The 16,215-nt window shown below is 40.0% G+C and overlaps 3 protein-coding genes across 3 annotated transcripts; 1 reads left to right on the top strand and 2 right to left on the bottom strand.

Annotated features, from left to right (window-relative positions):
* Positions 1-656: 656 nt before the first annotated feature.
* Positions 657-1,383, bottom strand: LOC128262054 (uncharacterized). Its single transcript, XM_052996083.1, has one exon. The coding sequence runs from the start codon at positions 1,330-1,332 to the stop codon at positions 913-915; it is 420 nt and encodes a 139-aa protein (XP_052852043.1). The 5' UTR covers positions 1,333-1,383; the 3' UTR covers positions 657-912.
* A 9,375-nt stretch (positions 1,384-10,758) lies between these two features.
* LOC128261857 (signal transducing adapter molecule 1) lies at positions 10,759-14,196 on the bottom strand. Its single transcript, XM_052995769.1, has 4 exons — positions 13,825-14,196; positions 13,090-13,367; positions 11,824-13,027; positions 10,759-11,746 (listed from the first exon to the last, which is right to left on the bottom strand). Exons 1-4 carry the CDS (start codon positions 13,865-13,867, stop codon positions 11,223-11,225), a joined length of 2,049 nt encoding a protein of 682 aa, XP_052851729.1. The 5' UTR covers positions 13,868-14,196; the 3' UTR covers positions 10,759-11,222.
* A 597-nt stretch (positions 14,197-14,793) lies between these two features.
* LOC128261287 (aurora kinase B) lies at positions 14,794-16,119 on the top strand. Its single transcript, XM_052994902.1, has 3 exons — positions 14,794-15,057; positions 15,110-15,827; positions 15,889-16,119. Exons 1-3 carry the CDS (start codon positions 14,924-14,926, stop codon positions 16,024-16,026), a joined length of 990 nt encoding a protein of 329 aa, XP_052850862.1. The 5' UTR covers positions 14,794-14,923; the 3' UTR covers positions 16,027-16,119.
* The last annotated feature ends 96 nt before the right edge of the window (positions 16,120-16,215 follow it).

Raw genomic sequence — 16,215 nt, 5'->3', positions numbered from 1 at the left:
TTGAAATGACAGGGGAATGGTCGGGGCGGGGGGCAGGCGATGAAAAATTGCTCAATAAAGTGAATTAGCAATGCACTTAGGAGACGAAATGGGAACAATTAGTAGGTCCGGCAGCGAGCAAAAAGATCACAAAAATTAATCAACTTTTCCATAAAAAACTAACATTTTAGTTACAACCCAATGTGATAATTTGGGTCAACACCTTATTGATACACTTACGTATTTTAGAGGATACATTTATAAGACAATGTTGGTTAAACGTACACTTATAAAAAAAAATGAAATAAGAAAAATAAATATTTGACTAAATTTAAATTTAAAAATTTATATAATTGCTAAATCATAAAATTAAATACAATGCATATTAAATTGCATGATTGAATAATTAAATATTTAAGTAAATGTGGCAAATATTTTATATAAAATAGTTCCAGTTTGATTTTAATGCATTTTTAAGTTAAATATGGCTTAAATTTAAAATCAATTAAAATGAAATCCAAAAATAATCAAATAGAAAAGTTAAAAAAAAAAACAAAGACATGTGGACTAAACTTTCTTTAGATTAATTATTAAAGTTATCATGGAATCTTATTAAATCCGTTATTTCCTTAAAAAAAGGAATTGTAAACTACGGAAATGTAGTTTAATTCCTACTTGTTTGAGTTTTTTTCTAAGTGCAGAAATTTTTTTTTTTGCTTGTAAGTTTAACGATTTCTTTTTAACTGACCTTTTTATTGTGTTGAAACCGTTTCTGTCCGAATAAAAATGTAACTTATTTAATGTTATATTGCCGATTTTTTACGTTTATACTTAGCTTCTAAGCCTTATAATCCGCTTATATTGTTATGATGAATCATTAATGAGGGAAATTTCAGTTTTACGAATATTAGCTTGCTACAGGCTTTCTCTTCGTTACGCTCTCCGCCTGCAGCGAACTCCAAAGAGCTCCAGGCCTGGGCGACATTTTCGCGTGGTATCGAACAGGATTTCGCCAAAGGCGTAGCGCATGGTCATGGTCAGGTCCTCGATGTTTCCAATGTCGCAGTTGTCCATGAGCGGCCCGTTGGCCAGAAGGGCCTGGCAGGCTGTTCCCGGCACCAACTGCTCATCGAATCTGGCCAGGGAGACGCAGAAACGCAGCTGCTGGCGCTCCATCAGCCAGGGGATCACCAGCTGCCAGTTGGCCCGACTCCAGTCCAAATCGTCACCAAAACCAGCAAATAAAACCTCGTTCTCCAATTGGTCGGTATCCGAAAAAGGTGCGGCTTGAAGCTGGCAGTGATGGAAACAACAGCTGACTAGGAGTAGAAATTTAAGATTCAGGTGGCTCATTTCTAGAAATATATCGTTGAAATGTATTCCATAAATTCGCGTCTTTGCTCAAGCTTATTTGAAATTTGACTGAAACCCGTTCAAACGTTCAAACAATTCTACGTGATATGTGCCCAGTTCTTCAAATGACAGTTCGGAGTTTTTTCTGTTGATTGCAACTGAGTGCGCACGAAATAAATGCTTCATAAATATGCCCGGAAACTTAGCAAATCATAAGTTTTGTCAAATTACGAACTTAATTGAATTTTAGATTTTCCTAGGACTTATACTATTTGCATGGCAAATTATGATATTTTTGTTATTCTTATAATTAACTTTGAGTCAGCTTGCTACGTGAGTTTCAATTGCTTTCGACTGCAGCACGTGGCAATTAAGGCGGCAAACTTTTTATTTTTTACTTGATTATTTTTTGTAGTTTGCAGAGAAATTAAAATTGTATTGAAATATTTGAGAGAAATAAGATGCTTAATATTACCGTAAAAATATAAACATTTAAAAGCAAATATAAGACGACTAACCAATTTACTTATTTAATTTTGTCGAAAAATGAAATTGTAATTGACATGTACACAATAAAAATAAAGTAAATAACAAATAACCTTTGGTGGAACAGGTTCATTTTAATGCTTAAATATTTATAAATAGTAAAAAATATACATATAGATGATATTAGAGGGCAAATAGAAAACTTACCATTTAACTAATTAAATTTTTTGTCAGAAAAGCCCAATAAACGCTATAATTAATATATTGTTTACACAATACTACTAAAGTAAATATCTAATTTATTTGCCGAAATAAAATTTAGTTGACATACTCACAAACTTTGATGGAACTCTTAAATGTTGATATTTAAAAACTGTGTAATTGTTAATAATTGAGCCGCTGCAAGCCAAGCAAACAAAAATATTTGCATGCCCGACTGGAATAACGCATTTGGGCGACGCAGCTGTAAAACATTTGCATAGATATATACAAAATCCACCATAAATCCTCGCCGAAAAAGTCAAACTAATAAAAGTCATGGGAACGTGCATAGGTTGATTGGGGCTGCTGAATTTCGGTTAGTAATAGTGGAGGTAGCGGGGCCATTTCCCGTTTAAATGTTGGGGGGAAAAAGGGGACTCACAGCTGTCGCCACCACACAGCAAAACAAAAATACATAAAATAGGAGCAAACGTGTGGCAGACCAAAATTGAAATTATAATTTTTTAATCATAAAACATACACAGTGACTGCTACTTGAACTTTTTGGCCAAAGAAAAGTGGGCGTGACCATCGCCCACTATACTGCCACAGCTCGAATAATGGCGCTAGGGCCATTTGCCTATTTTTTGTTGTCTGGGTCCGGAAACAAATTACAGCAAACAATTTAAAAAATGTTTGCAAACAAACAGGAACCGAAAAGGAGCAACAAAAAGGGAATGACGGAAATGTTATCTAGGCAGCAAGACAACGGGCACAAAAGCGGATGTACAGTGCAAGGACTCTTAGCCAAATAATGTTGTGGGTGATGGGAAAACGAAAAGAAGTTATTTTCCAAGTGATTTCGTTTTATCATAACTGAAAACCATGAAATGAGCCCGCCGTTTCCACAAGTATCTAATAATAGCCAGTGACCACTGTACCTGCGGAAAGGCTTGACCAAACAACAGTCGGCCAAGATAACAGCCTCCATTGTTCGCAGAGCGGAGTTTCCCTGAGTTTCTTTCCCTGCTTTTAACCTTTTCGTTTCACTTAGTTAAGCAAAAATGAAATTTTTATTAGCAAAATGCATAAATGAATAGAAAATAGTTAAACAAACCGAACTTCGTTCAGGTGCACCTGTGTTTCCAGCATTTTTGCCACTTTCTGGTTTTTGCTGAAGTCGTCGGAAAACCCGGGTTCGAGTTCAACCAACACCTTGTGGACAAAGGCTGTTCCCAATTTGATTATTCCAGCCTGGGCCATATGTAAAATTATTAAAGATAAATGATTGCTTTTAGGGAAACATAGAGTGGCTTAGATAAAACGAACTCCATATATACCAATCGAACTCCGTGAAGCTAAACTATCTTTGGCCGAAAGAAGGCCGGGCCATTTTTAAAAGCTTTGCAATGATTTGGGCATTACAAAGTTTTATAACAAATGGACTCCCACACTCCACTCCACCAGGCTCAAACTTTTTGCGACATATCAATTAACAAATAATATAGAAGCTGCCAAACAGAAAAGCCCAAAAGGCAAAACTATCTAAAAACTTGCACATGGGAAACTTGTTTCGCCAAAGCAAATCAGAAAGTCATCATCAGCAGGGCGACAGGGAAATGGGAAATGGGGAAAACGCAGGGAAATGGGAAACCCCATTTGCATTTCGGCCCGATGAAGAAGTACTACCGGAATGTTGAGACAGGAACTGAGAGCTGAGAACTGGGAACTGAGAGCTGAGAACTGAGAACTGGGAACTGAGAACTGAGAACTGAAAACTGAGAAGGAGGCTAGACCATTTCTGGCTCTGCGCACTTTAAAAGTAATTTATCTTTTTTGCGCCCCGTCCACTGGGCTGTATGCTACATGCAATTTGCATAAAACTTACTTGCCTTGGACCCTTTCGGCATTAAATCCACTTTGTCGCCATCTACTCGTACATCGAACTGAGTTGCTTTCGCAGTTGCCGCTCCTATTTCTCTTCCCATGCTGTTAATTGCAGCACAAACTCTGCTGGCGAATAAGTTTTCAATACAGCGGCTCGAGCAAATTCTTTTGTTTCAACACTTTCCTAATGACTGGCGTGTGTGTGTGCGGAAAATGTGTCAGCGGCAGCTGGAAGTGGCTGGATCTGGATGCATCAAAGCCAAGTTATCGTGTTTGGTAAATGTGTTAAGCGGCGGCAGGATAGCAGGGTGGTGGAAAACAATGCCCAAAGTTTTTCCACAAATATAAGCGGCTTTTATAGAAGGAGTTGTTTTAAAGTTGGGGCGAATGATGCTGCTGAGAAAGCCACTTAAACGCTATTTTAGCTTGGAGTAAACAAATATCCGGACAAACTACTCAAAAAACTGTATATTAAAAATATGTAGAAAAAATATGAGAACGACAGTTAAGAAAACAAGAAAGGAAGCAAACTTCGGCAAGCCGAAGTTTATATACCCTTGCAGCTATTGCAAAAATTAAATATTCTTGAAAACATTAAAATTTTCATTTACTTGCGTATATGTTTAAAAACATTGAAGCTATAATGTTTTCCAGCTCAATTATTCGATAGTTCCAATGGCAGTTATATGATACCGTTCTCCGATTTTAATAAAATTAAAAGCGTAATTCTGAACTGTCAAATTATTAATAAGTAAAAAATAATTTAAAAAAAAATTAAAAAATAGAAAAGTTACATTTACAAAAAAACATGTTTATATATTTTTAATGTTCTTATGGGAGCTTTATGTTACAGTCGTCCGATATTGATGAAATTTAAACCGTAATTCTGAAATATTGAACTTTTACTAAATGTCGAAGAACTAAAATAAAAATTAAAAAACAGCAAAGTTATATTTTTTTAAATTTTTTTTCCGATTTTTCCTATGGGAGCTATATGCTATAGTCCTCCGATTCGGCTCGTTCCGACTTATATACTACCTGCAATAGAAAGACAACTTTTGGGAAAGTTTCATGCAGATAGCTCTAAAACTGAGAGACAAGTTTGCGTAGAAACGGACGGACAGACAGGCGGACAGACGGACATGGCTAGATCGACTCTCCTGCGTTGCAAACTTCTGACTGAAATTATAGTACCCTCTGCAAGGGTATAAAAATAAATGCAACAATAGTTGATAAAATGTGTACAAACGTGTTGCCTAACACGAAATTTTTTATCAATTAAAGCAAACTTTAGAGTGTTGGATTTATTTATAATTTATTTTGGACAATACCTAATTTTTTTTTTGATGCTATCTTGACCCTTGAAAAATGGCTTTAAATATAAATATCCAACATTTGTTCAGCAGTTGAGCTAAATAAATTGTTAATTTTCAATGCTCATTTAGGTATTTGTTCGGAAAAGAAAACCATTTGCCAATTATAATAAAGCCAAGTGCTAACTCAACAAACGAGTACATTTTTAAGTGCCCACATATTTCATTTTGGGCGTCGAACGGAAGCAAGAAAACACACCTCATGCATAAGTATTTGATTTTATATTTATAACATTTTGTCGAGGTGATGGCGCACATAATTAAACACAAATAGAACGCGATATAGCAAACACAATTACAAAACACAAATTCCACAAAAAAGTAAAATAATATACAGCCTAAAAGGCGGCTGTGCCTGCAGTGTGCGATTTTCTCCGTTAATTATTTAAGGCCGGGAAAAACCCTCAGCCCAATCCCATTTCCCCTCCCCAGCTGTCGGCATATTTGTTTGCGTTCGTTGAACGCATTTTCAATTAACAGAAAAACACTCGGATGGCACGGGACCGCCTCCCATTGGGCGCACAACTTTGATTTGTTTAATTAAATTACACTCAGACAAAGGCCTTCAATCATTCACAGCTCTCCAATCACTCATTGGCTCAATCACGCGCTCAACTTCAACGAAAGTCAATATGCAGCTGCGTGAACGAGTGTGTGTGTGCCAGTGTTTGCGATTTAGAAATAACACTACCCACTTTACCACCCAGTACTAGTGTTGTCCATTACGCACTTACCCATAGGTACTTGCTTTCTGTACACCGAAAGAAATGTATGTATTTATGTAGGGCTTAAAATAAAAGTAAGTGAGTGACAAACATCTTAGTAAAGATTTTTACTACTCATTAATACTCATTTATGTCGATTTCGTTTTTGATTTACTTACTACCAAAAATGTATAACATTTGTGTCATACCTTAAATAAAAAAATTTCAACTGGATTTACTACCAAAAATGTATAACATTTGTGTCATACCTTAAATAAAAAAAATTTCAACTGGATTTAAGTCAAAAATATTCATCCTAAAATAACATTGAGGGATGGTAAGAAGTTATAGTTAAAGTTATAAAGACTATGAGCTATATAATTTATTTTCTCTGCATCAATACATCAAAAGCGTCACATTTTCAAATTTGGAAAAATAATAAAAATCTAGGAAGTAGTTAAATTTAAGGCTATACGACAAAGAATCTGCTTCTTTATTTTCAAAATAAAACAAGAAGGAAAGCAAACTTCGGCAAGCCGAAGTTCATATACCCTTGCAGCTATTGCATTAATTAAATACTTTTGAAAACATTTAAATTATGATTTACTTGAGTATGTGCTAAAAAAAAACATTGAAACTATGATTATTTGCAGCTCAATTATTAGATAGTTATTTTATATATTTTTATTATTTCTATGGGAGCTATATGCTATAGACGTCCGATTTTGATAAAATTTATACCATAATTCTGAAATAATTAAACATTGCTATATGTCGAAGAACTAAACAAAAAATTAAAAAACAGAAAAGTTATAATTTTTTTCATTTATTTTTCCGATTGTTCCTATGGGAGCTATATGCTATAGTCGTCCGATTTTGATGAAATTGAAACCGGAATTCTGAAATATTAAACCATTACTATATCTCGAAGAACTAAACAAAAAATTAAAAACAGCAAAGTTATAATTTTTTTTCATTTATTTTTCCGATTGTTCCTATGGGAGCTATATGCTATAGTCGTCCGATTTTGATGAAATTTAAACCGTAAATCGGAAATATTTTACCATTACTATATGTCGAAGAACTAAACAAAAAATTAAAAAACAGCAAAGTTATAATTTTTTTTCATTTATTTTTCCGATTGTTCCTATGGGAGCTATATGCTATAGTCGTCCGATCCGGCTCGTTCCGACTTATATACTACCTGCAATAGAAAGACAACTTTTGGGAAAGTTTCATGCAGATAGCTTTAAAACTGAGAGACTAGTTTGCATATAAACGGACGGACAGACGGACAGACGGACAGACGGACATGGCTAGATCGACTCTCCTAGTGATGCTGATCAAGAATATATATACTTTATAGGGTCGGAAACGTCTCCTTCACTGCGTTGCAAACTTCTGACTGAAATTATAATACCCTCTGCAAGGGTATAAATATTTGTATATTCAATTGTATCAGATTTTAGAAGTGGTACGACAACTGTTTGTAGATAATAAAAATCTTCTATAACTTCTATAAAATATGGACAAACGCTTTAACATAAGTATATAAAAATTTTGTTTGCACATCTTGCTTTAAGCTTGTACTTTTAAATATGAGGATTTTGTGGACAAGTGTACTTTACCTTGAAGGAAGTGGTACTCATGCCATCACTGCCCCACTACTGGATATTTGTAGTGTGCTCAAGTACAACTTATCCAAATGCAGTGCAAACCGTCCGCTCAAGTTTGTGTGTTCGCACGAATCAAGAGAGCTGCCATGGAATTGGAAGTTGGATTGAATCGTTAATTAATGCATATGAACTGGAGGGGCGAGGTAAGGTAAGCACATGGAATGTGTGTTGTGCCAAATGAAAAGAACCTAAGAAAATAAAACAAGACAAGGAAAAACAGAACAAAGAGTATGCAAATTTATACACGCCTTCATTTGGGCATTTTTGCTTGCGCTTTTCTTTTCCTTCTGGGAAAAAATTGTTTTGCGGATTTTGTTTACACATCCAAACTTGTCTGGGCTGCATTAAATTTAAGAGACCGAAAAATCAACTCTTTTATCGCATAAAATAAGTGTATTTTTTTAGTAAAAACACATATAAGAAAAGAAGTAAAAAGGGAAAACTTAATGCAAATTAAATGAGTAAACGACTACAATCAAGCTAAATTTTATTTTATGTGTTTATTTTTCACATCCACTTTTTTAAGCATAACAGTATTAAGCACTTTATTTTTTTGTTTGAAAAACTTTGCCAGCTCACGACTTTGTAATTTAAAACCATACATCAAAAAAACAATTTAAAGAAAATCGAGTCGTTGAAAAGAACTAAGATGGAGTGCATCGTGATCCTATGGAAAATGTGCGAATAATTAATAGTCTTGCCCAGTCACATACATATGCTAAGAAAGTTTATTTGATGGGTAGTCTTTGAGGGAAATTTCCGTATATTCCAAACAATTTTTCAAATGTCAAAGAAATGCGGAGAACTGTAATAGTTTGGTATGTCACATTACAAGACGTTTAAAGTACATAACCAGACACGAAAACCATTGGCAAAATTGTTTATTTAAAATGTAGTGGTTACTTGGTTGGTGGTTTAAATAATTTTTAGTAGTTCAAAAATGTAGATTTTAGCTTAACGACCATCTTTCATATTTTTTCGGTTAAACAACCCGCATTTTCCAGATACTAACTAACTGTTGACTAAACAACGGCGCTAAACAAAAACTAAACAAACCAAAAACTATTCACAGCTTATCGGCAAACAATAGACCATTGAATAAATATCAAAAGCAAATAGCCATAAATATATTTTTTCGTCATCCCATTTCTGCCCGGTTTTTCAAACAATTTTTTTTTATTACATTTTCACCGCTTTGCCACATGGCGGGAAAACATTTTGAGGCTGGAAAAGGGGAAATATTTATGCCGCTTTAAAAGCCACAATCCGCCGGCCAGAAAGCCAGGGTTTGGGCCACATGGTTCGCGGTCGCTGGTGAATGGCGAATGGTGAATGGTGAATGGTGAGTTCTACCACTGGTAAATGGCACCGGGGATTTGCAGCCGGGGACAAAAATGGCAATACGATACATAACGCAATAATGGCAACGTGTAGACTTTTATGACATAGAAAACGCGAAAGGCGCGAAGCTTTACGATGCCCGCATCATTTGATTTTATTGCCGAGCGATGGGGAAAAAGCAGGCCAACATCCTCCTCGGTGGCAGGAGCAGACAGATCCGGATGAAGGGTTTGCAGTCGTCCTTGAGCCAGTTGTTTCTGATTAATGCCATCCGACTTGAAGGATGCTGCGTTGCACGGCACGAAATGCAAATCACCCGGCGGAATAATCAAATCCAGAACAAGAACGAGAACGAGTACGAAACTGAGCAAAACGGCACCAAAGTTGACGACGAACGGAAGCTGCTGCACAAAGGCACCAAACAGCAACACACAATTGCACGGCCCAGGGGCAAAGGACGAACAAGATGCAGGTGTTCCCTTAACAGTCCACCCACCACCACCACCACCACCACCCCCATCGAAAAAGGGTGCAAGGCCAGCAAAATCAATTAATTTAAAAAATATATATCCATGCATTTGCTGACATTTTTCGCAGTTAGGCAGGCAGGCTGGCAGTCGGCAACTAGCAGCCCGTAGAAATCAACAAATATTTGCATAACCTGTTCGTTCGTCCGTTATCTGCCTTGTTTTGCTGCTGTGACATTCCGCATTTATTGACATTTTCTATTTACCAGGCTCAGACAGTCTCGCTTTTTGACAGTCTATTTCATAGGATATCTGTGCCATTGAACGCCGGATGGGAATTTGCTGGATTGTTGCATGTTCGCTGGCATGCGAGACATTGGCATGTGGCAAAGATTACTCGAAATATATTGGAATCCCATCCGAAAAGTGCACACACACGAAAGGATGTTTGTTTCTGCATGAGGAGAATAAGCGAAGTTGATTGAATCTAACCACGTTAGGTATAAGCCTGCAAAAAACAAAGCATCGAATTAAAAATCTGATAGTAATAAACACAAGCTTAGTATATTCAATCATTTGGTTCGCTTGATTTCCACTAAATTATAAATAAATTTACATACCTGTGTCTGCTTTCGTCTTTTATTTTATTTACCACTTGGGTTGACTTAAAAAACTTAATTGCACTGCCAAATAATAATTGTATATGTTTTTATCAAACACTTGTAAGTTTTAATAACTTCAAGATTGAGATTTATAATTTTATGTCAAGTCTTTTCAAAATTTTATACTCAATTGTAAGGAACTAAATATTGCACATATTTTTTATACAAAAATAAAATTTAAATGGCTTTTCCAATATATTTGCAAAGCTTTTAAATAAAAAAAAATCTTTTCAAAAACTATGTTAAATTTTTAAAACTAAATATTTTATAATATGATTTAAATACTTAAATATGTTGTTTTCGGTTTTTTAAAAATATTTTCAAAGCTTTTGAATTAGAAATAAGTAGTAAAATAAATCTTCAGAAAAATGGTTAAAAAAAGCTAGCAATTAGTAACTTCAATGATGAGCTTTGTGACTAAGATTAAATTCACCGCAATCTCAAAGCAAAGTCTATAAATAACATAATAAATATAAGCTGCCTCGCCCAAATCGTAAGTCAATCGGAGTTCCATCAACAACAGCAAATATTCCTATTGCTCAGCCTAAAAAAATTATAAGAATTGCTACATCGTAACTCGACGTCTCAATCTATTAAATTGGCATTAATGAAGACATAGTTTCCTTAGAATATTTAAATGATTTTAATGAATGTGATTCGTTTCGTTATTTTTATCATATCATAATCCGTACAATAAACATAATAGTTATCTCTCCTGCACTAAATACAAAGTTATACATGGTGTTGAATATAGAATATTTATGTGGTATATATATATATCATTTCCGACTCGTTTATCTTCCTTCCATAAAACATATTGGTTGGCTGCAAAACATATTGGCCAAAATAAGATGCTATCAAAAATTAAAAAAACGACATAATTTTTAAAATAATTTGGCTTCTCTCATTCTTTTTAAGGTTAGTCGAATTTTTTGGTTCACTGCCAATTGCTTTCCACGGCCCTCACAGAATAGACTTAGAGATTTGAAAACTTTCGTTCGTCGAAGAGCTATCCGAAATTAGCGTGCAAACTTCGTTTTGGGGGCAAAACTAAAGCAAACCGGGTGAAGGGCTCTAATTTATGCCAGCGGTCTTACCGCTGCTGTTGGTAGATAGGAATGTTGTTCTTGACAGCATCGTTCTGCATGTGATAGCCGGGCGCCCCAACTGGTGGCCCCCCAGTCATGGACATGGCGGCCATCTGCTGGTGCAGCTGACTAAACTGATCGAGATGTGGGAGCTGCTGCTGCTGTTGCGCCTGCTGTTGTTGATGCTGCTGCGGTGACATGAAGCTCTGTGGGTTGACGGCTGGCGATCCGTTCGGGGCATACAGATTGGGTCCAGGCTGGTATCCCTGTGGAGGCGGTGGCTGCTGATGCTGTGGCGACATGTAGGCGTGGGGAGCTGAAGGCTGCTGCTGCTGCTGCGGCTGTTGGATTTGTGGGATTGCGGGCGGAACTTGGGCGTACTGCGACTGCTGGTCAATGTGGTAGTTGTTCTGTGGATGCTGTGGTGCCTGCTGGGGATGCTGGTTGGTCACAGGAATGGGCTGAGCAGTGTAGATGGGCTGGGTCACAGGTGCAGCACCAGTGGGCTGTGTAAGATGCGGTGGCAGCGCTGAAATAGGAATTGGAAAAGTTTTTTTTTATTCGGTAATTAAAAATGGTACAGCTTAATTTATTCTCTCTACTCACAATTCATCTGTGCAGCATGTCCATTCTGGTAGGGCAGTGGCACCTGCCCCTGCGGTTGTCCGAGATAGCCACCAGGAGCCTGCGATGGAGCTCCAGTGGGAGGGTTTGATACGGGGCCATATGGCAGCGAGTGCATGCCATGCGGGTAGTTTTGAGCCGGAGGAAAACCACCGGCTGCGGGGTAACCTGGAGATCCGTAGAGAGCGGCACCCGGAAAGCCAGCCAGTCCAGGCATAAAGCCACCTGCAGCGGCGGCAAACTGCCCAGCCGCAACCCGATCGTCGCGCATCAGGGTATGGTAAAGGTTGATGGCGTCCACAAGGTCGCTGGACAGCTGCGTCAACTGGGCGTGTTTGCGGTCCACACGCTCCAGCTCGGCATCGATCAGCGGGCCCATTTGATGGACTTCCTGCTCCAGCTGCAGCATCTCGTCGCTGTCCTGCGAGGGATCCTCGGGATTGGCCTCGTGCAGCAGGTGCAACAGCCGGTCGATCTTTGACTCGTCGATCTCCACGGGCTGGGCAGCGGCGGCGGCGGCTGCCGCTTCAGTCTTTTGCTGCAGCGCCGCAGCAGAGTCCAACTCCCTTTGCCCGGCGGCGGCGGCCGTCTTGTGCTGCTGATTGATGTCCAGGCGTTCGGGATCGACGGACAGATCGGCAGTGACGAAGTTCGAGGGGAAGAGGCCCTCGCCGCGCTGATTGTAGCCCTTCCACCAGTTGGGATCGCTGTCGTCCAGCACATGGATGATCTCGCCTGAGAAGAAGGTCAGTTCGTTCTCCTCCGCCGCCTCGAAATCGTACAGGGCGCGAACCTTTCTCGGCTCCGGAGCCGAAGTGGCATTCGCCTCGCTGCTAAGGGCACTAGAGGTGGTGGTGCCGCCAAAAGAGGGATACAACGAGGGATAGGCACTGGCGGTGCCGGCACTTGCTCCACTCCCGGTCTTGGGACTGCTGCCCTTGTTCTCCTTCAGCGACAGTTCGATGGCCTTGGCGATGTCGTCCTCCTCCTGCTGGCTGCTGACCACATTCGGATCCTTGGGCAGGGCGGCGGCCTTCTCGGCGACCGTCTTGGTGGCCTTATCGCCCAGATTCTTGAAGTCGTAGCCCTCTTGGCGCAACTGGGCGTAGAGGGCGGGTATCAAGTCCAGTTCGCGATCGTTCTTGTAGTCGTTATCAGCCCAGTTCTTCAGCACTTGTCGCATTTTCTGCGGGCCATAGAAGAGGCTTTAGGAAACGGGGGAAATGGGGTTAGCTTCCGGGTACTTACCAACGAAACCTTAGGCTGCGCCTTGGCCAGCAGTCGGCGGAACTCGGTCTCAAAGTCCCGCGAAGCCACCTCCAAGTGCAGGGGTTTTCCGCAGTTGTTGGACAAAGCGTCCAGCAGTGTGATCGCCTGCATCACCACGTGGGGATCGGTGTGGCCCATGCGACGCATCACCGCCTTGAGGCAATCCTTGGCCTGGCGAGGATTCGTGGTCACCTTGTCGCAGACATCCAGGATCAGAGACCAGTTGTCGTTGGTGTTGGTCTCGCTGGTGGCCTTTTCTATTGTTTTAGAAACAAAGGAATTAAATTATCTTATCAGTAGACCAGAAATCCTGTTCTGACTCATGCCCAAATAATGATAAGACAGTTCGAAAACTGATTGCAATAATAAAAGAAATCAATACAACTTGGGAACGCGCTAAATTGCATTAAAAGGAGGGGGTGGCTGAAGGGAAGAGGGTGGATTTGTGCTACGTCACTCAAGGTCAGCGACTGCCAGCCGAAAACTCCAACAAGAAGTTCAACGAACGACGCAGAGCTGCGCACAGCATCTCACATGACTTTCTTTGTTGTCTGGCTAATTGGGATTGCGTTCTCTATGCCAAAAAGGGGTGATGTGAAGGGGTTGAAAACAGATAAATATGGAAAACTATGAAACGCAGCGGTCAGTTGTGCAGTCCAATTGGAACTGCGCCTCCTCCAATCAGCCCACCCTCCCCCTTATCGACAGACTCACCCACGTCGGCGTCGAATGGCGACGACTGCCCAAAGATTCCCATTTTGATGACCAAACGCTCGCTCAGCTATCTGCCAACAATGTGCGCTGCCCCGGGGTCAACACAATCCAAATCAGTCCAATCTTTGTCTGGTTTCCCTTATTGTTTTCCCTGGGCAATCGATTTTCGGTGCGTCACGGTGGCTTAAATACGGCTTTTGCGTCGCTTTCGCCTGCGGAAACCTTCTGCGCCTTTTCTCAATGGCTTGCGGTCTGTTAAATCTATTCGACTTGGTTCAAAGCTGTCAAAAAGCGCGTACAAATTCGCTTAATTTAGGTTTATTGTGTAAAAAAGTGACTAATGGCGAGTGTGACCAGTTCCAAGAAGACGCAAAACGCCGAGCGACTTGGTTGCATAAAAGTATCGATACCTTGGTTAGAGGTATTCGTGACTTACAAATATATGTGACTATATATGACTATATGACTAAAGCACAAAAATTATTTCGAATGGAATACATTTTATGAAAAATAATCCTTTTATTAAGTGGCATGTAATAAATGGTTGTCTGTGTATTTCAGTGTTTCGCTACACACATTAATAAAATAATCTTTCTTAAGTTAAATGGACGTGTTTTAATAAATTAAACATAAAGTTTATAAAACTTGACATTCCTTACCGACTGAAATATATTCAAGCCAGTAACCGATATACTCACATTTTAATATCTACTCGAAAATGTAAGCACGAGTAAAAGGGGGTTTTTTTCATGGTGTCTGATTTTTACACAGCAAAAAAAATTGTTATGGCTGTTTATAAACGAACATCACAGTAGTTATATAAAAATAAGATTACGAAATATATCAGTTTTACCATTTAACAGTTTTACAAAGTTGTATTCAATAATTTTTGAAAAGATTTATTATTTACGGTAACAAAAATACAGTGACTTGCCACTGCTCTGGTGAAAATTCACAGAATAAGTCGTTTGTAGCATGCGGTCACTCTAATCTTAGCATTCGAAAAAAACGCGCAAATAGAAGGGACGCCAAAGGGAAATAAAATACAAAATCAGGATTTTATTCGATTTCATTGCATTTGAGTTGATAACCCAGCGCCATGACGCTCTCCCGCACAAAGCACGCCAACCGCACCCACCTGCCACACCTGTTGGCCAAGGTGCCCGAGGAGCACCAGGAGCCGATCAAGAATATGTGCCTCCAGATGATGTCCCACAACGCCTACGGCCAGCCGTGAGTAAAGCTGTTAAAGTCGAAGGCCCCTTACTGAAAGTGGTTTAATTAGGTACGATTGGAGTGCCCGCGACTTCGATATGGGTGCCCACTTGGGACGCGGGAAATTCGGACGTGTTTACCTGGCCCGGGAGCGCCACTCGCATTATTTGGTGGCCATGAAGGTCATGTTCAAGGAGGAGCTCCGCAAAGGCTGCGTGCAGCGGCAGGTCCTTCGCGAGATCGAGATCCAGTCGCGGCTGAAACACCCGCACATCTTGCGTCTGCTCACCTGGTTCCACGATGAATCCCGCATCTACCTGGCCCTGGAGATCGCCTCCGAGGGCGAACTGTTCAAGCATCTGCGCGGAGCACCCAATCACCGGTTTGACGAACCGCGGGCTGCGAAATACACCTACCAGGTGGCAAATGCCCTCAACTACTGCCATCTGAACAACGTCATTCATCGGGATCTGAAGCCGGAGAACATCCTGCTGACCAGCACCGACGATCTGAAGCTGGCCGACTTTGGTTGGTCGGCGCACACGCCCAACAACAAGCGGAGGACGCTATGCGGCACCTTGGACTACTTGCCGCCGGAGATGGTGGACGGCAACTCATACGACGACTCCGTGGACCAGTGGTGCCTGGGCATCCTGTGCTACGAGTTCGTCGTCGGCTGCCCGCCCTTCGAGTCGAACAGTACGGAGAGCACTTACAGCAAGATCAGGCGCATGGAGATCTCCTATCCATCGTATTTGTCCAAAGGCTGCAAGGAGCTTATTGGCGGGGTAAGATAATGGGAGTCCTTGAGGCCTTATCCGTTTATTAATATTATTTAAACCATTGCAGCTTCTCCGCAAGCAGAGCAATGGCCGAATCACCTTGGTGGATGTGATGACGCACTTCTGGGTCAAGGAGGGAATGGCCTTAAGGGAGATGCAGCTCAAGAAAGTTGAACGTGGCAAGGAGAACACGGCCAAGAATTGATTGCTTCCGGGCTTGCATTTTTTAAAGACATTTTAACAATTTAACTATTATGTTTAATAAACGGTTTACGAGATTAAAAGAAGTTTTGTCTGCAGTTGGGTACAATTTTTTTAAGAACATATGCTAATTAAATTGCCTTGAAACTTTGTATAATTTTTAAAATAAATTTAATATTAGCTTCTAATTACA

Source organism: Drosophila gunungcola, unplaced genomic scaffold (assembly GCF_025200985.1).
Source record: "Drosophila gunungcola strain Sukarami unplaced genomic scaffold, Dgunungcola_SK_2 000001F, whole genome shotgun sequence".
Lineage (NCBI taxonomy): Eukaryota > Metazoa > Arthropoda > Insecta > Diptera > Drosophilidae > Drosophila > Drosophila gunungcola.
This window is presented reverse-complemented; position numbering and strand designations above follow the sequence as displayed.